Source organism: Salmo salar, chromosome 05 (assembly GCF_965601325.2).
Source record: "Salmo salar chromosome 05, fSalSal1, whole genome shotgun sequence".
Taxonomy (NCBI): Eukaryota; Metazoa; Chordata; class Actinopteri; order Salmoniformes; family Salmonidae; genus Salmo; species Salmo salar.
Genome location: NC_138295.1, coordinates 83,224,114 through 83,244,814, shown reverse-complemented (window position 1 = coordinate 83,244,814; position 20,701 = coordinate 83,224,114). Strand labels below are relative to the sequence as shown.

Below are 20,701 nucleotides of genomic sequence, written 5' to 3'. Positions count from 1 at the left end.
TAAACATGCCCTAACCCGTGTTTTTCACCTCTCTCGCTCTCTTTCTCGCTCTCCCTCTCTCTCTAACCTGTGCATACTACCTACGTGGATTTGCAGGGGATTTAAGTGGGGACGGTAAAGTTCAACCTCTTATCAACTTTCTTTTCCTCAGTTCCTAATGTGTTATTAAACATAGGGCTTCTACAATGATCTGTGGTGTCCTCATTATGGTTAGAATGGGTCATATTATTCTGTCACTCTGTCTGTCCATTTTCCTAAATGTTCTAGTCATTTTTGAGTAACCCTTGTCTCGAGTCTTTTTTTCCTTCATTAATAATGACACACTATCATAGCATTTCACAGCTTTTTAACACTAGTCCTGAGTCAAATCAAATCATTTGACTTATCAGCAGCTTTTTTTCTTTATCTCAGGCTGCAAAAAGCAGGGCTGTCTCAACATTCCTCTGTGGGTTATCTTTTCCTGGAAACTTTTGCTTCTTCCTTAAAATCACAGCAGTCAGGATAGACAGGCTCACCCAATGACTCTGGAGTTACCCATGACTCTATCTGTTTTTCCTAAAGAAGTTTCTCTGGGGGGAAAAACTCCTCCTCATCCCTCCTCCCCTCCTCCCCTCACTCAAATACCACTGCTGCTATTGGAGCACAGCTCAGACCTGAGGAACATGGTGGGAGAACGCACAGGGAGGCACATCATAGAGCTGGGCTGTTTGTCATATGTGTGGAGGGGGGGTTGTTGTTAAGGGTTAACAACTTTGAAATGGTGGGGTTTTGGTAAAGGTACTTTATTGTACTAAAGGTAAGTTAAGTACAAGTCTAGACGTAGTTAAACAAATTAAAGCCTAGCCTAACTCCTGTCTGTCATGTTGGGCTATCCTGCTTAGAGTCAGAATGCTGCTGTTCATTGTCCTCACCTCTCTATCTCTCTCTCTCAAACTGTTGGGCTCACCATGTGTCGCTCTCTTTTTCCCCCAGAGACAGACGACTATGCGGAGATCATAGATGATGAGGATACCTACACCATGCCCTCCAGTGAGTACCGTAGCATCTGTCACACAGGGAGTAAGCAAGGGACCATGTGCTGAGGAGGATGGAGGGAGGCAGCGACAGGCAGCTGTGCTGGGTTTTAGAGTGGCTCTTAGTGGTGAGCTGCAGACCACACTCCCCTGAAAGACCAGATGTTTTCTCCAGACCCCGTGTGCCTTTGATCGTGGCCTCTAGTGTACAGCTTTAACCCAGTTTGGAGAAGTGTGCCCCACTTTCTGATTGGTTGTTGTTACCACATTCTGCCTTCCTGGGGTCATTGAGACTGGAGTTCTCTGAAAGCATCAAAGCTACAGGGGTCAAGTTGGTGTTAGGCGTCTTTCAGTTCATCATTTTTATTTTTAGAGTTCAGTTTTTTGCTACCATTTTGTAGCAGTTTTATTTAGATTATTCTTCACTTAACTAGTATTCAGAGGCAATAATGTTTCTCAATTATTTTAGGTTAATCTTTATTGTAAATATTACTGTTGATAGAGAGTAGTTCACAAATAGCTATAATCATATTTACATGGGGAAAGCCCAACACAGAGTGCATGAGGTGGATCTGTCGATCACTGTTAGTAGAATGAGCTGGCTGTGACTGTGTCTTCTGCTGCTTATTCAAACAGTTTCCTCTCAACATTTCATTTTTCATGACATATCTGTCCTTTGTCCTACACTCTTCAGGAAAAAAAGGTGCTGCAGTTGAAGTCGGAAGTTTACATACACTTAGGTTGTAGTCATTAAAACTCGTTTTTCAACCACTCCACAAATTTCTTGTTAACCTCTTACATCTAAATGTTCCGCTAGCGGAACACCGCTCCAATATCCAATGATAGGGCGTGGCGCGAATTACAAATTCCTAAAAAATCCCAAAACTTTCATTTTTCAAATATATGACTATTTTACACCATTTTAAAGACAAGACTCTCCTTTATCTAACCACATTGTCCGATTTCAAAAAGGCTTTACAATGAAAGCAAAACATTAGATTATGTCAGGAGAGTACCCAGCCAGAAATAATCACACACCCATTTTTCAAGCTAGAATATAATGTCACAAAAACCAAAACCACAGCTAAATGCAGCACTAACCTTTGATGATCTTCACCAGATGACACTCCTAGGACATTATGTTATACAATACATGCATGTTTTGTTCAATCAAGTTCATATTTATATCAAAAACCAGCTTTTTACATTAGCATGTGACGTTCAGAACTAGCATACCCACCGAACACTTCCGGTGAATTTGCTAAATTACTCACGATAAACGTTCACAAAAAACATAACAATTATTTTAAGAATTATAGATACAGAACTCCTTTATGCAATCGGTGTCCGATTTTAAAATAGCTTTTCGGTGAAAGCACATTTTGAAATATTCTGAGTAGATAGCCCGGCCATCACAGACTAGCTATTTTGACACCCACCAAGTTTGGCACTCACCAAACTCAGATTTACTATAAGAAAAATTGGATTACCTTTGCTGTTCTTCGTCAGAATGCACTCCCAGGACTTCTAGTTTACACCCAATGTTGTTTTGGTTCCAAATAATCCATAGTTATATCCAAATAGCGGCGTTTTGTTCTTGCGTTCAAGACACTATCCGAAGGGTGACGCGCCGGCGCGTATCGTGACAAAACATTTCAAAATATTCCATTACCGTACTTCGAAGCATGTCAAACGCTGTTTAAAATCAATTTATATGCGATTTGTGTCGTAAAATAGCGATGATATTCCGACCGGGAGACGTCGTTTTCGTTCAAAGACTGAAAATGTAAAATGGACTCTTCACATGCACACGCGCTCCCATTTCATTGTTCTCAGATCAGCCACTATCCAAATGCGCTACTGTTTTTCAGCCAGGGACTGCAGAGTCATCATTCCCCGTTCTGGCGCCTTCTGAGAGCCTATGGGAGCCTTAGAAAATGTCACATTACAGCAGAGATCCTCTATTTTCCATAAAGAGGCTATAGAAGGCCAAGAAATGGTCAGAGAGGGCACTTCCTGTATGCAATCTTCTCAGGTTTTGGCCTGCCATATGAGTTCTGTTATACTCACAGACACCATTCAAACAGTTTTAGAAACTTTAAGGTGTTTTCTATCCAAATCAAACAATTATATGCATATTCTAGTTTCTGGGCAGGAGTAATAACCAGATTAAATCGGGTACGTTTTTTATCCGGCCGTGAAAATACTGCCCCCTATCCTAAACAGGTTAACAAACTATAGTTTTGGCAAGTCGGTTAGGACATTTACTTTGTGCATGACACAATTCATTTTTCCAACAATTGTTTACAGACAGATTATTTCACTGTATTACAATTCCAGTGGGTCAGAAGTTTACATACACTAAGTTGACTGTGCCTTTAAACAGCTTGGAAAATTCCAGAAAATGATGTTATGGCTGTAGAAGCTTCTGATAGGCTAATTGACATCATTTGAGTCAATCGGAGGTGTACCTGTGGATGTATTTCAAGGCCTACCTTCAAACCCTGTGCCTCTTTGCTTGACATCATGGGAAAATCAAAAGAAATCAGCCAAGACCTCCATCCACAAGTCTGGTTCATCCTTGGGAGCAATTTCCAAACGCCTGAAGGTACCACATTCATCTGTACAAACAATAGTACGCAAGTATAAACACCATGGGACCACACAGCCATCATACCGCTCAGGAAGGAGACGCGTTCTGTCTCCTAGAGATGAACGTACTTTGGAGCGAAAAGTGCAAATCAATCCCAGAACAAAAGCAAAGGACCTTGTGAAGATGCTGGAGGAAACAGGTACAAAAGTATCTATATCCACAGTATAACAAGTCCTATATCGACATAACCTGAAAGGCCGCTCAGTAAGGAAGAAGCCACTGCTCCAAAACCGCCATAAAAAAGCCAGACTACGGTTTGCAACTGCACATGGGGACAAAGATCGTACTTTTTGGAGAAATGTCCCCTGGTCTGATGAAACAAAAATAGAACTGTTTGGCCATAATGACCATCGTTACGTTTGGAGGAGAAATGGGGAGGCTTGCAAGCCGAAGAACACCATCCCAACCGTGAAGCACGGGGATGGCAGCATCATGTTGTGGGGGTGCTTTGCTGCAGGACGGACTGGTGAACTTCACAAAATAGATGGCATCATGAGGAAGGAACATTATGTGGATATATTGAAGCAACATCTCAAGACATCAGTCAGGAAGTTAAAGCTTGGTCGCAAATGGGTCTTCCAAATGGACAATGACCCCAACCAAACTTCCAAAGTTGTGGCAAAATGGCTTAAGGACAACAAAGTCAAGGTATTGGAGTGGCCATCACAAAGCCCTGACCTCAACTCTATAGAAAATGTGTGGGCAGAACTGAAAAAGTGTGTGCGAGCAAGGTGGCCTACAAACCTGACTCAGTTACACCAGCTCTGTCAGGAGGAATGGGCCAAAATTCACCCAACTTATTGTGGGAAGCTTGTGGAAGGCTACCCAAAACGTTTGACCCAAGTTAAACAGTTTAAAGGCAATGCTACCAAATACTAATTGAGTGTATGTAAACTTCTGACCCACTGTAAATGTGATGAAAGAAATAAAAGCTGAAATAAATCATTCTCTCTACTATTATTCTGACATTTCACATTCTTAAAATAAAGTGGTGATCCTAACTGACCTAAGACAGGGAAGTTTTACTCTGATTAAATGTCAGGAATTGTGAAAAACTGAGTTTAAATGTATTTGGCTAAGGTGTATGTAAACTTCCGACTTCAACTGTATGTAGAACCTAAAATGGTTCTTCGGTTGTCCCCATAGGAGAACCATAGGAGAACCCTTTGAATAACCCTAGGTTCTACCTGAAACCCCAAAAAGTGTTCTGCCTGGAACCAAAAAGGGTTCTCCTATGGGGACAGCTGAAGAACCCTTTTGGAACTATTTTTTCTAAGATTGTCCTCCACACGACTCCTTAGTTTATTTTGTATCGTAACAGTGGAGAAGTATTTAACATAGCCTGAAACACTAGCCGTTTATATTATGTGCACACACACACACACAAACCCAGCTGGCAACAGAGGCTGCTGACAAATGGCAGTGTAGTCCAAGGGTATTCATCTCCCTGCAGTTTGTTTGCACTGACTGTCTTCTACATGCAACAAATGTCACTTCCCTTTGCCAGAAAAGCACTCTGAGTTAGTCATGTGTTTCTCCAAACCAGGGACAAGGGAAGAGGGAGGGACCTTTTGTACAGTTTAAACAATTTTAAAAGTATGTTCCTCCAATGTTGATGTACTTCTAAAAGATTTCTCCTCACATGAACTGCCCTGCAGAATACTATGGACTAGAGGAAGGTAATGGTGTGCGTCTCAGCCCTGTACTTGAGGATTGCCTTTTGGTTGTATTGTGGTTGTCAGACCAGGGTCAACCATATATGTCAAATACTTTCAAATACTTGAGCTACACTTGATTTAGTGTGCAATTGAACCAATGGAGTGGTCGCACAAGGCCAATCAATATCCAAGCTAAATCAAGTATTTGAAAGTATTTACCATTTGACCCAGGTCTACCTATGGTTTGACTTGTGTGATGATGTTTCTGTGATTTTGTTTCATTTTTGCCAAAATAGCAGTACATGTAGTGTTTTGATTGATTTGTTGGTTGTTGGTGAATAGACACTGTCCAGCCCAGAGAAAGATAAATAGTGCAGCCAGGCTGTCCTATTGACCCGTTATGGATGGAAGGGATCACAGCCACTAATCAGACACAGTACTGCTGCAGCATGGCCACTCACTGGCCCTCCAGAATATGTGCAAAGTTAAGAAGAAAACAAAGATAATTTGATGCCATCATACTGTTTAGTAATGTTTTACATTTCAATGGTAAATCTGATTATGGCTTGGCATGTCTGGTGAAACATTTTGCATGGTTATTTCATATTGACAATATGATTGTATTTATTCAACAAATCAGCAATTGCATGCGAATCCATGGACAGCCTTAGCAGTCCTGATTTTAATGGAATTGGATTATTGCATGTTATACTGTGATCTTCACGTCCATACAACCCATTGCCTTTAATCCAGTTGATATGAAGTCAGTGTGTCTAAAGCTGTGTTGTACCCAGCCAGGGACTATGAGATTATACAGTCAGTGTGTCTAACACTGTGTTGTATCCAGCCAGGGACTATGAGTATTATACAAGTCAGTGTGTCTAATGCTGTGTTGTACCCAGCCAGGGACTATGAGATTATACAGTCAGTGTGTCTAATAGCTGTTGTTGTACCCAGCCAGGGACTATGAGATTATACAGTCAGTGTGTCTAACACTGCTGTGTTGTACCCAGCCAGGGACTATGAGATTATACAGCCAGTGTGTCTAATGCTGTGTTGTATCCAGCCAGGGACTATGAGATTATACAGTCAGTGTGTCTAATGCTGTGTTGTACCCAGCCAGGGACTATGAGATTATAAAGTCAGTGTGTCTAACACTGTGTTGTACCCAGCCAGGGACTATGAGATTATAAAATCAGTGTGTCTAATGCTGTGTTGTACCCAGCCAGGGACTATGAGATTATTAAATCAGTGTGTCTAATGCTGTGTTGTACCCAGCCAGGGACTATGAGATTATAAAGTCAGTGTGTCTAATGCTGTGTGTTGTATCCAGCCAGGGACTATGAGATTATAAAGTCAGTGTGTCTAATGCTGTGTGTTGTATCCAGCCAGGGACTATGAGATTCAGAGACAGAGGATTGAGCTGGGTCGCTGTATCGGAGAGGGACAGTTCGGGGACGTCCACCAGGGAGTCTACATGAGCCCGGTAGGCCTAGGTTATGTCCCAAATGGCTCCCTATTCCCTATGTAACCCACTGCTTTTGACCAGAGCCCTGTGGGTATCTCTATGGGCCTTGTTCAAAATTAATGCTCTACATAGGGAATAGGGTGTTTACACACTTGTGGAAAAACAAGACACAATCCTCTTAGACTTGATTTATTTAAACTACCATTTTCTGATGTTTTATTTCTCTCTGTAGGAAAACCCTGCTCTGTCTGTGGCCATCAAGACGTGTAAGAACTGCACCTCTGATAGTGTCAGGGAGAAGTTCTTACAAGAAGCTCGTAAGTAACACACCTCCCCCTGTCGTCCTTCTTGATCACAGCACATACGACCTCTTGCTCTTCATACATATTACATCAGTTGTGTGTATACTACTGAGGGTTGAACACATGAGCTTTTAGTTTGCGTCTAGGGCGCATTCTCAGCATAGCAATCTCAGACAGATATTTCTACCTTTTTAGGGTTACAACATGTAGAGATTTAGAATGCATCCCAAATGGCACCCTATTTCCTATATAGCACACTTTATGGGTATTTGTGTGCCATTTGTGATGCAGACTTAGTGTAGCAGTGGGTTTTTGAACAGCAGAAGACTTAACTGCTCTTCAGCTCCAGTGGTCCTGACAGAGAGAAAGGCTCCTTTATCCAGATGAAATGCCCAGACAAGGTGGGACTGAGCTAACCCCCATGTATGAAAACACAGCAGGAATGTGTGGAGGCTGCAGGGGGACTGGGGAGGACAGAGCACCGCTTTAGAGAGGAATGGGTTTAGAGAAAGTGGGTTTACACTAGTATAGTCCTGCTGATTTCCCAAGTGCAATACACACTCCTTCCCTTCCCCTTGCTGAGTCTGAGACACACACACTCATGCGTGCATGCCCACACATACTCTCTCTAACACTACACACATGGATGCACACACACACACACACACACACACACACACACACACACACACACACACACACACACACACACACACACACACACACACACACACACACACACACACACACACACACACACACACACACACAGAGACAAAACCCAAACACAAACACACACACACACTGCTCTAAAACACATCAAATAGCACATCACCACTATAAAGGCTGTGTTACCCCTCCAACACCAGCCTCCCCTCCTCCCTTCTCTCCTCCTCTCCTAAAATAGCCCACTGTAAACATGGGCCTGCTTCCTTCATAACAGCCTTGATATTTATTATCAACATGAATAATAACCCACTATATAATCAGTTTTCATCTTCCACTCTACCTTTTCGCCCTACATACAGTAACCTGATTCTATAAACGATAGCCTAGCTAATCCCTGGTCTATTCAATTACACTGAATAGACTGTGTGTGTGTGTGTGTGTGTGTGTGTGTGTGTGTGTGTGTGTGTGTGTGTGTGTGTGTGTGTGTGTGTGTGTGTGTGTGTGTGTGTGTGTGTGTGTGTGTGTGTGTGTGTGTGTGTGTGTGTGTGTGTGTGTGTGTGTGTGTGTGTGCTTGTTGTCCCCATGCAGTGACCATGCGTCAGTTTGACCACCCCCACATAGTGAAGCTGATTGGAGTGATCACAGAAAACCCAGGGTGGATCATCATGGAGCTGTGTACACTGGGAGAGGTACAGAACAGACACACAATACAGTGCTTTAATACAGGAACTACCTTTAATACAGGAATCAGTTTAACAGTGATGACCTCAGGCTCTGTAACAGTAACCTATGGGTCATGCTGAAGAGTACTGTCATTTGATTTTTTAGATTTCTTTACCCATTTAGTCTTGGATGGTACTTCTTCTACCTTTCACAATGTTTCAGCTGTTAGGGATGGCCATCTAGTGGTGGATAGAGGCATCACATTCAAGGTTCAATTTCAAGGTTTATACAGTACATTGTAGAAGGCAGTCTATGTTATATATGATCAGGGCCGGATTAAGAAGTCATAGGCCCCGGGCTTTGTTTTTTCTATAGCCCCTCCTTCCCGGGAAAACCATCATTTTCTGTAAACAAATCCATGCACCAAGATGCAATTGGAAGCGTGTTACATTTACTGTTGAAGAAAGAGGCCCTAAAGCCAGAATAAGATTTGGCATGTGGCATAGGCTACAGTTGAGCAGAGATGTTTTTAGAATTTCCACACATGACGATTTTAAAACCGCATTTCATGCATTTCTATGTCATTTACATGACAGAAGACATTAGCACAATCTTTTTTAATACCACACAAATGACTGAAATCAGTGTCTACTCTGACTGACAAACTGAGATCAATCTGGTCTGGAATTCACAATAAACAATAGCCCAGGCCAATGAAGCGACGCACAGATTGTACATTATCAGGAGGCAATATATATACAGTATATATATCATAGTAGGCTACTAAATGTAATGTCCAGTTGCACACTGACTCACCTAATGATGAAGATGAAGCCATAGGCTGCCCACGGTGATGGCCAATGTGCTCGTCGTGGCAATAGCCTGTCTCAAGATGAGCTACTTTGAAAAACAGTGCTGCTGTCATTTGTTGAGAAATGTGTTTCCATTGGTTCTATAGACAGATTAGTCTTATTTTTTCAGCAGTAGGCATTTGCTTTCCAAAATGTCAGTTTTTCCAGTGATTGTATTTTGAAATCTGTAAAAGGCAAACTGACATCCGCAACCAACCATAGAAATATAATCCATTGATGGCAGTTCCCTGGCACCCATTGCCAGTGTACCCATTAGGGCTCCCGAGTGGCGCAGCGCTATAAGGCCCTGCATCTCAGTGCTTGAGGCGTCACTACAGACACCCTGGTTCGATTCCAGGCTGTATCACAACCGGCTGTGATTGGGAGTCCCATAGGGCAGAGCACAATTGGCCCAGCATCGCCTGGATTTGGCCGATTGGAAGTAAAAATGTGTTCTTAATCAAGTGTTTCCTTTATTTTGGCAGTTACATGTATGGTCATGCCTAAAGTCGGGAAGGCTGCAGTTAAGGCAGCATGAGCGCCAAATATAGGTTACAGCTTGTTGTAACATTTTTTATTTATTTAACCTTTATTTAACTAGGCAAGTCGCCTAGTTAAATAAAGGTTAAATAAATAAAAAATGTTAAATGAGCTTACAGTCAAATTGCCAGGGTGAGGTTCCAAAACCCCTTCTATGGATTATATGTCTATGGCCACAACAAGCTGTAACCTATATTTGGCGCTCATGCTGCCCTAACTGCAGCCTTCCCGACTGTCGGCATAACCATACATGTAACTGCCAAAATAAAGGAAACACTTGATTAAATTAGGTATATTTTATGGTGTGGGGTGCAATTTCCTGGCATGGTTTAGGTCCACTTGTAGAATCTATGCCAAGGCGCATTGAAGCTGTTCTGGCAGCTCGTGGTGTCCCACTTTATGTTGGTGATTCCTTTATTTTGGCAGATAAGCACCTGTATGTGCTTGTGATAAAACTTAATCCACAGGTTTTATGTAGCAACATTTGAAATTGTGTTTTTTACATTGGATAAAAGTAGAGACTCAGAGCTAGAACATGGTATATCATACACTACAGTTGAGAAACAATGGGAAAGTAATTAAGCTTTGAAAGTTGATAAACTTGTAACCTCACTTTTGAGAAAATGGCTATTAATGTTTTGGTACCTACTGGGGAGCTTTTCTTGGTCTACACTCATTCAGCATTGTTCACACCCTCTTAAGCCTTTGCCCGTCCCATCTCTTTAAGGATTCACGTGAGGCCATGTACTAAACAACCAAAGATTTCAAGACTAAAGGCTGGTTTATACTACGTGTTCATAAATTTAATCTGAACTGCCAGAGTGTGCTCAGAGTGCACTCTGGGCATTCGTAAACTCAGCGTTGTCAGATTGTACATTCGCAAATTCAGAGCGTTTCGCTCTCGGAACATTCAGAGCGCACACTGGACGGTCTAGCCGAGGAGTAGGGTTGATCCAAGCGTTCGGACCTAACATCAGCAGTCAAGCACCCAAGCTAACTGGCTAATGTTGGCTAGCTACTTCCAGACACAAATGAGAGAACAGCTCACTCTGACCATTTTACTGGCACTAGCAGAGCTGGTTAGGCTGTTTTTATGTTATCCAGAGCATTGGTGACTGCAACTGTGCTGCTGGCAATAATTTAATCAGGCTTTTTTGCCAACGTTTACTGACACGGGCCATATACAATTGGTGTTGAGCGTTCATAAATTCGTCAGTTATTCTGCGCTCTGGCACACTCAGACAAGAGTGATCTGAAATCGGAGTAGATAGCCAGAGCGAATTTATCAGCTACGTCTATCGACAGTTGTCGCATTGACATCATGAACATTGAAATCGTTACTTGCATAGTGCAGTCTTTTGTTTAGACATGTAGCTAGCTAGCTAAACAATGAACCATAATCCCAACTCATAACGTTAATACCCTGCATGAATCTGTAGGTAGCTAACCAACCAGGTTCAATGTTAGCTAGCTAACATTAGGCTATAACTAGCAATGGAAATGGCTCTGAGATACGAATAATATAACTACACAGATCATACACGTAACGTTAGCTAGCCAGCCAGCTAACGTTAGCTAGTTAGCTAACAGTACACTTTAACTTGAAATTAAAACAACTTTCTGACTAAATTAGAAATGTGCATTATCTGAAAATGTAGCCAGCTAGACTATCTTACCCGTATGCATGGATAGACGCTTCTCCCTCTCTGTCACGGATGCCATGGTTGTCCTTAGTTTGACGATGTAACCCAGAGACAGGTGTTTTATACAACAGCCTTCTGTGTGTTCTCTTTTCAACTCCGTCTGCATATTTGCAATCAAACGCCAGAATCTTTTCCATCTCCTTAGCTATCATACTCTAATTCCACTGATTTCAAAACTCAGCCCTCCGGAAAGTGGAGAACAACACTTATGCAGTTCTACTACGCAATGTCTTTCAAAAAAGCCCTGTTAGAAAGGATTACCTACACTTACTGACCAGCTCATGTTATAGACAGAGGCGAGCTACATGGCAGACCAGTCAGAACTCATCTCTCGGCATGTCCAGCCCACTCATTATCTCTGCCAATCATGGCTAGCAAGAAGGTTGCTCCCTTTTTCTGTGGCTAAACCAACTAGGCTCGTAATGTAATGATTTTATTCGTATTTACAGATGGCATACAAGTTTGTTATTAAGGCACATGAAAGTTCACATGTTCCAGAAGGCATTTCTGCCAAAAAACACATTTTTATAATAAAAAAAGTTTATCTCCTGTGAGGTAGTGATGCGCGACATATGCCTAGTTTCCTAAAATTGTGCTCTCTGGTGTATTTTGAACACTGAGAGCGGGCTCCTGTGGTTGGATAAAAAATTATTATAATAATACAAAAAAATGCACAAAAATGTTTGGACCAGCCCCTGACTTACACAATTGACCAGTCACATTTATTTATTATGCAGTTTATTATTTTACATTTTTTTAGTTAATCAGTTACCCAATCAAGGCAGGGCCCCCAGTTACCCACATGGCACCCCCTACCTCCTCTCCTCCCCCCACCTGATGATTAGCAAAATGGCATCAGGCTGTCTACACTCAAAATAAATACTACATATATAATACATACTGTATATATCTCCTTTATTATTATTATTATACATTTTTTTATGTTTTTTGAGCCCAGGGGCTTCAGCCCCAGGAAGCCCCTGCATGTAATTTACATGCTAAAGTAAGTATCATCTTTTGTTTTCTCTTCCCATCTTTACAGCTACGCTCCTTCCTGCAAGTGAGAAAATACAACCTCGACTTGGCATCACTGATTCTCTACGCTTTCCAGCTAAGCACAGCACTCGCCTACCTGGAGAGCAAGCGTTTTGTACATAGGTAAGCCCTCACCCCAATCTAGCCTCATTAATATGGCTTTTGTGTGTTTCCTGTAAACACACTACTCTTCTCTTATCCATTGTAACCATGTCTGCGTCGTGCAGGGATATAGCTGCCAGGAACGTGCTGGTATCCTCAGTGGACTGTGTTAAACTGGGAGACTTTGGCTTGTCTCGATACATGGAGGACAGCTCCTATTACAAAGGTAGGAGTTTCACCTGTTCTGGAGACTAACTGTCCACAGTTAGCATACCAGAGGAGATCACTTTCTGCTGTTTTTGTTATAAGTAAGTCATTCATTAGGTTCCTCACTCTTTAAGCAGACAGCTGTGGCTGCTGTCATTCATGGACATTATAAACATGGAAATATCTGTTGCACGTATGCATGGGGCGAGTGAAAGAAACTCAACAGCTCTTTTCATCAGCGTATGACTCTTGTGAGACTGTTATTGTGAACCACTCATCTAACTATGGCTTATGGAAGTCCTGTGGGAGGGGAAGTGTGTGTCTTGTTACTTGTTGCATTGTTCATGTGTACCTGTCTAATCAATCACAATAAAAACATTTGATCACAAAAAATAAAAGTCAAGCTTTCACCTCTCCTCCCAGCCTCCAAAGGGAAACTGCCTATCAAATGGATGGCACCAGAGTCTATTAACTTCAGACGCTTTACCTCAGCCAGTGACGTGTGGATGTTTGGTGAGTATGGGAATTTGATACAGTACTTATCAAACAGTGGTCTAAAACTTTTAAGACCAAGGCTGTATGTTACTAGCTGATAAATTAGGGTTTAAATAAATATATGTTTCTCTGTACTCCAGGTGTGTGTATGTGGGAGATCCTCATCTACGGAGTCAAACCCTTCCAGGGGGTGAAGAACAACGATGTCATCGGCCGGATAGAGAACGGAGAGCGTCTGGCCATGCCCCACAACTGCCCCCCTACCCTGTACAGCCTGATGACCAAGTGCTGGGCCTACGACCCTAGCAAGAGACCCTGCTTCACAGAGCTCAAAGCCCAGCTCAGGTATGTCCGTCAGTCGGTCCATCGGCATGTACAATGCTGTAGTGCAGGGTGCGTTATCATACCTTGAAGACTATCTCCTACAACTACAATGACATAAGAGCCATACTTTAGCTAAATGTATTTTGCAGTTTTATCTTTCACTGAGTCTGAACTGAGGTACATTGACTGTGGAGGAAAAATAATGCATATCTATCAGGGTTGGAGTTCATTCCATTTCAATTGAGTCAGTTCAGGAAGTGAACTGAAATTCCAATTCCAAATGTTTCTCATATATAGTGGGGAGGGGGGGTGTCGGAACGAATGGTCGTGGGGCCTTAAAATAATTCTAATAATTTGTACACTGCAAATTGACCACAACTAAGCCCAAAAGAGATTGTATTTAAAAATAACAATAATTTCATACCTTGATTATATTGCCCACGAGATTGTATTTAAAAATAACAATAATTTCATACCTTGATTATATTGAAACACGATCACGTCTCTTTTTTTATTTGTAAGATTACTTGGAAACAGATTTCCTAAATGAAATAGGTAACGAAAATATATATATTTTTAAACAGGCCACCTGTTGCCGACCCCATCTAGATAGATGTTCATTCTTGGTCACTAGATGGCACTCTGTCACCAAAGCATCCACACATTTCAATCGTTGAAGGTAGAATTGACTGGCTTGTTTGTACAAGTAGATATTCTGTACTACATGCCCAGTTCTCTGGCTGACACTTGGCTCGATGGTGTTTTGGGTGCTGTGATTCAGTTGAGATCAGTCACACCTCTGGCTGACACTTGGCTCCATGGTGTTTTGGGTGCTGTGATTTAGTTGAGGTCAGTCACACCTCTGGCTGACACTTGGCTCCATGGTGTTTTGGGTGCTGTAATTCAGTTGAGGTCAGTCACACCTTTGGCTGACACTTGGCTCCATGGTGTTTTGGGTGCTGTGATTCAGTTGAGGTCAGTCACACCTCTGGCTGACACTTGGCTCCATGGTGTTTTGGGTGCTGTAATTCAGTTGAGATCAGTCACACCTCTGGCTGACACTTGGCTCCATGGTGTTTTGGGTGCTGTAATTCAGTTGAGGTCAGTCACACCTCTGGGTGACACTTGGCTTCATTGTGTTTTGGGTGCTGTGATTCAGTTGAGGTCAGTCACACCTCTGGCTGACACTTGGCTTCATGGTGTTTTGGGATCTGTGATTCAGTTGAGGTCAGTCACACCTCTGGGTGGCATGAGACATAGGGAAATCCCTCTGTCAGTTTCCACTAGATAGCACAGCCACAAAGTCAAAATTGGCTATAAAATTCATGAAAAAAAAGTGCTTTTTGTTCTTAATTTAAGGCATCAGGTTGTGTGGTAAGGTTAGGGTTAAGGTTTAAAATCACATTTTAAGAAGAGAAATTGTTGAAATAGGTGGGGTTATGGCTTAGTGGCTGTGGTGACCAGTGACGACCCTCTCAGTAGCTCTGACTCATCAGACCGTGCCCGTCTGTCCCACTTCATGTCTGGGATGACCTCATTGTTGGTACGGTAACTGAGAGGGAGAGTGCCAGGGCCCTACCCTCACCTTCTATCCTTAGGTTTCCATTGGTGAGGGAGTCAGACCTGTGTGTTTGATTTAGCTTGGAGTTTTGGGGACTATTCTATTGGTTTCATTTTATGGGGCAAACTATATTGAGTGGAGCTCAAGTGTTTGATATGTGTCTGACCCAGGTTTATTAAGGACGTAGTGAAAGGGACAATTACAAATGGCCACCGGCCACTGTTTTGGTAAACAGCTGAGGAACGAGACTAGAGAATTGTAACCTCACTCACATTCATAGACAGAGCTATGGATACAAGGACTGACCATCCATGATATCAGAATGATAGTTTGAACCATGTTTTGAATCTATACAGTGTTAACAATTACATTGTTTAAAAACAATGAAGTGAAACAAGCTTATATGATAGGTATTGACGGGTGAACTAAAGCTCTTAAGGTGTTCAGAAGTTATATTCTTCAACAATCAATGGGGATATATCATTTATTTAAATGTCCAAAAATGAATGTAGCAGTTTCAGAAAGGTCAGTATGTAATACTGGTGAGGAAAGCACCTTCAGGTAATCTTTCACAAGAAAGGTCTAGACAGACACCCTGGAAACTGCCTTTGAATTACCCTCTGATTGTCACGTCCTGACCAGCAGATGGAGCTGTTGTAGTAGTTTTGGGGTCAGGACGTGTCAGTCTTGTGTGTGTGTGTGTGTGTGTGTGTGATTGTTCTGTGTTGGTCTTGTGACTCCTGATCAGGAACAGCTGGGGATCGTTGTTCCTGATTGGGAGTCATATATGTAGGAGAATGTTTGTCACTTGGTTTTGTGGGTAGTGGTTTTTGCACTGCGTTGGTGAGCCTGCAAAACTGTTTAGTGTTGTGGGTATCATTTATTGTCTTGTCAAGTGGATGCGTTACTCTTTTTTTGTTAATTAAAATATGAGTCTCCACAACTCCGCTGCATTTTGGTCTTCCGTGCAACACAACGAAGGATTTTGTGACACTGATGCAATGCTGGGCATTTTCCCTTCATTGACAGGGTAGGGTTTTTGTGAGAATGAAGTGTCAACGTCATTTCCATGCATGCTCACACTTGTGTAGCTAGGCATTTGGATGTCCAGGTAAGATACCCTGGGGCCATGATGAAGTAGTTTTAACTTCTGTCTCCTTTCCATCAGTGACTGCTATAGAACAGACCTGTAGCTGCTGCATCTGTGTGAGCTGTGCTGCTGCCTGCCGTGCTGCTGCCTGCCATGCTGTCTCTCATCACAGTGCCCTTGGTTTACACAGAGAAGACATGTCGGAAAATAAGAGTGCTGTGCTTTTATTATCCTGTTTAAAACTCAGCATGAGTCACACCTCCACTTTCTACTAGTCTTTCTGAGTCCCACCACATCGGTCATGTTCTAGTGCTCCAGCAGCATGGAAGAGAGGGCTGTGTCCTGGAAACCATGTCAATATTTACACTCTTAATACTATTTATATGAAAAGCCAGGCCCTTAAAAGGCATTTGATGTGGGGTTCGTTGGTTGAGACTTGTTTTATGTCATCATATAAATTAGGGAGCACAGCTGCCAGAAAGGGGTGTGTGTGTGTGTGTGTGTGTGTGTGTGTGTGTGCGCGTGTGTGTGCGTGTGCGCGCGCGTGCGTGTGTGTGTGCGTGTGCGCGCGCGTGCGTGTGTGTGTGCATGTGCACGCACACGATACTAAGGCAGGATCTTTCTCCAACATGCCAGCTGTATGAAAACAATGTACCTCAGATACAGAACCAGTCATAACAAACATGACTCTCCCTTATTGCTGCTTAAGTGTGTATTTGTATTTAATAATGAATGGTACCAGTGTAATATACCCTTACATGGTTCCACTGTAATATACACTTACATGGTACCACTGTAATATACACTTACATGGTACCACTGTAATATACCCTTACATGGTACCACTGTAATATACCCTTACATGGTACCACCAGTGTAATATACCCTTACATGGTACCACCAGTGTAATATACCCTTACATGGTACCACCAGTGTAATATACCCTTACATGGTACCACTGTCATATACCCTTACATGGTACCACTGTCATATACCCTTACATGGTTCCACTGTCATATACCCTTACATGGTACCAGACAGCTCTGTGGTATTGTCCTGCAGATATGACTCCAGCTAGTCTCACTGTGAGAGGAGAACTCTGAGGGGACGGTATTATTAAGTCCCATGGAAAAGAGGGCCAAACCAAACCCTCTGCCTCTGATCCTGAGCCTTTCTATCTGCTCTGCACTGAGCTGACCTGAGAGACTGTGTCTGTCTGGCTGCTTGACCACGTCTTGCCAGATCGGCAGGCTTGGCACTGGCGCTGCTTTAACCTCACCGTCACCGAGACATCTTCTCCAGCCTCTATCTCGGCTCCACAGTGGAGGGCTTCAGTTCAGCGTCACTGAGACATCTTCTCCAGCCTCTATCTCGGCTCCACAGCGGAGGGCTTCTGTTCAGCGTCCAACCTTTAACAAGCTAACCGCCCACCCACTCGCCTGCCTGCGCATTTATTGGACAGATGCCAAGTGCAACCCGCTGCCTGAGTAGCCCAGTAGAGTAAGAAGGAAGGCGTGAGAAGGAGGCAGCTGATCTGGACTGAACAGACAGAGTCCCCCATTCTGTTCTCTTGTGAAGACTATTCTATTGACTGAGTGCTGTTCCAGTTGTAATAGACCCTTGTTGCTGGGACTGTCTGCCTGGTTGTCTGTCTGGTCTCTGGGACTCTCAGCCTGGTTGTCTGTCTGGTCTCTGGGACTCTCTGCCTTGTTGTCTGTCTGGTCTCTGTGACTCACTGCCTGGTTGTCTGTCTGGTCTCTGGGACTCTCTGCCTGGTTGTCTGTCTGGTCTCTGGGACTCTCTGCCTGGTTCTCTGTCTGGTCTCATGCGTACTGGACATCTCTCCTCTAATGGATTATCTAAGTGGATATGGTTTCCTGTTCCTCTAGCAGCACAAGAGGCAGCTCTATTCCCACTGTTGTAAGGTAACAGTCAGGGCTTTTTCTTCCTTATCTCCTTCTCTCTGTGACTCAGTTGACTGACTATGTCCTATTGAGGTCTGCCTTGAGCAAATGTGGTGTTCATTAGTTGGCTGTGAAGCAATGGTTTTGATTCAGGTCCCTCACAATACAGTTTTACAGACTTATTCTGAGCATTGATGTTATGGAACTCTAGCAAAGTGACGCTGGTGAGTAGTGAATATGTTTGGAGCGTCATTTAGCATGGCATTCAGTATGCTCCCATTGTAATGCTGTTGAGTTACTGTCAGACTGTTTGATTTTGTTTTTAAAGGTAGTAGCTATTAGCTAGTCAATAGAAAGTAATACTTCATACAACGTTTTGTCAGCAACACTGCGAACACTTTTGTTATTAGAGGCAACAGGGCTTTGTTAATGGCCTGTACCTTGTTAACAGACTGGTCAGGTTTGTGTTGTGTGTTCTGGAGAATGGCCAGGACAGGTGGTCCCCATGTTGTTGTTCTTGTCTGATTTACTGCTGCTATCACACTATTTTTTTATTTATTTAACCTTTATTTAACCAGGTAAAACCCATTGAGGTTAAAAACCTATTTTGCGAGGGTGACCTGGCAAGAAGGCAAAACAGGGATATAGCAGCGTGTCCATAAAACATTACAGAAAAATACAGAATACACAAAAGACAAAGTGTCACAAGTTAAAGATATAATTGAAGATTAGAAACAACTGCAGTTATCACAAACAGTGTTGTCGATCAGAGTCTTAAAAACAGGCAAAGACACTAACTCCCCTAACTTTACAATCTTCTGACGCATGTTCCAGGATGAAGGGGCATTATGGGAAAATGATTTTTTTCCCATCTCAGATCTAGCCTTAGGAACAGACAAGGACAGCAGCGACTGTGAATGAAGACTATATTGAGTGACTGATCTGGGCAGTAAAGAACAGAGATACAAAGGCAGCATGGCAGCCAGGACTAATGCTGTTTCCACAAATAGCCCTCCCTCCCAGAGAGAAAGACAGAGAAAGAGAGAGACAGAAAGGGAGAGATGGAGAGCGAGAGAGGGAGTGTGAGGGACAGAGAGAGATAGAGAGAGACTGTGGGGTTCATGGGACACAGTTTATTGCCTGTATTTAGGCTGGAGGACCCTCCACTTCATGTAACTGTTCTTTGTTTAGTTGGGAGGAGACACTCCAGAGTTCTCAGCATCCAGAAGAATGTTTGGCTCTGTGAATTGCCTGCATTCTGTTCAGACTGGACATTGGATGACAGAAAGGAGGATAAAACACAGAACTTTGGGGTCTGAATTAATGCTGGCTGAAAGGTATTGTCAGTACAGTACAGAACAGTACAGTAGAGTAGACCCACATCTCCTCTCATTGTGTGCTTCTATAAATGGCTTATTACTCTAATGGCTATTGCAGGCTCTGAGGGGAGGGAAGCTGTTTCATGTGTTTGAGCGGTTTCCCTTCTTTTTGTGCATGTCCAATGGGTTTCCATGTGCTGTGGACCAGAGGCATAAAATCACTGTAGCAGATCCAGGTTGGGTGGAGTGGGACCGCTGTCTGCTTTCCCTACTCTGTATTCCTTAAGGTCCTGTGTGTGTACCATATTGTCTGACTCTCAAATGGCTTCCTATTCCCTTTATAGTGCACCACTTTATACAAGGCCCATAGAGCTCTGGTCAAAAGTAGTGCACTATATAGGAAATAGGGAGCCATTTGGTATGCATCCTATGTACTGTAGTTCAGGGCAAGAGGATGTAGCTGGTTACAGGGGAAGGTTGTTGTAGTACTCAGCTGTGTGAAACCCACCCTGTCAGCTAACAGGACAGCTCTGTAAACAAAACCATCTGAGAACGTAGTAGGACTTAACAGTGAAGGACATGGACCTGGTGGCTGTAGCTACGCTGCAACAATATCCATCCCTGAATTCTAGTGGGGAAACCTGTCACCATGTACAGTAACAGTACAGTACAATAACCTCTACAGTGTTTATCCAGCATATCTCTCATCCTCGTCTCTCCCCTCTCAAAGCCACAGCACCACAGGTTTAGGTCTTTTTAGGAGATGCTAAACTGAACTAAACTATAGTTATGTTCCTGGCTGGACACTCCTGAAGTCTGATAGTATCACGGACACACACAAACACACACAAACACACACACACACACACACACACACACACACACAGTCACACACAGTCACAGTGGTTTGTTCTGTCTCTCTGCAGTCAGATATTGGAGGAGGAGAAGCTCCAGCAGAAGGAGAGGACACGTATGGAGATGAGACGTCAGGTCTCTGTGTCCTGGGACTCAGGGGGGCCTGACGAGGCGCCGCCTAAAGTAAGAGTTTACACACACACATTCAACGCTGATGCCGATTATTGGAGGACCAAAAAGGCCGATACCGATTAATCGGCCAATTTTTTTTATTTATTTGTAATAATGA

The 20,701-nt window shown here is 42.9% G+C and overlaps 1 protein-coding gene across 10 annotated transcripts in view; it reads left to right on the top strand.

The window, feature by feature from the left end:
* The window catches only part of LOC106593695 (focal adhesion kinase 1), a 135,461-nt gene that overhangs the window by 81,532 nt on the left and 33,228 nt on the right, over positions 1–20,701 (top strand). For 5 of the 10 annotated variants that reach the window (XM_082975746.1, XM_082975747.1, XM_082975743.1 and 2 more), the window contains 10 exons: positions 973–1,029; positions 5,325–5,345; positions 6,713–6,810; positions 7,025–7,109; positions 8,352–8,452; positions 12,563–12,678; positions 12,783–12,883; positions 13,288–13,377; positions 13,500–13,704; positions 20,484–20,595. In XM_082975746.1, coding sequence (XP_082831872.1) covers positions 973–1,029; positions 5,325–5,345; positions 6,713–6,810; positions 7,025–7,109; positions 8,352–8,452; positions 12,563–12,678; positions 12,783–12,883; positions 13,288–13,377; positions 13,500–13,704; positions 20,484–20,595 — 986 coding nt within the window. Of the gene's footprint in view, positions 1–642; positions 797–972; positions 1,030–5,324; positions 5,346–6,712; positions 6,811–7,024; positions 7,110–8,351; positions 8,453–12,562; positions 12,679–12,782; positions 12,884–13,287; positions 13,378–13,499; positions 13,705–17,432; positions 18,260–18,318; positions 18,463–20,483; positions 20,596–20,701 lie in introns of those variants that run through there. The other 5 variants (XM_082975748.1, XM_082975749.1, XM_082975745.1 and 2 more) reach the window with 5 other exon arrangements.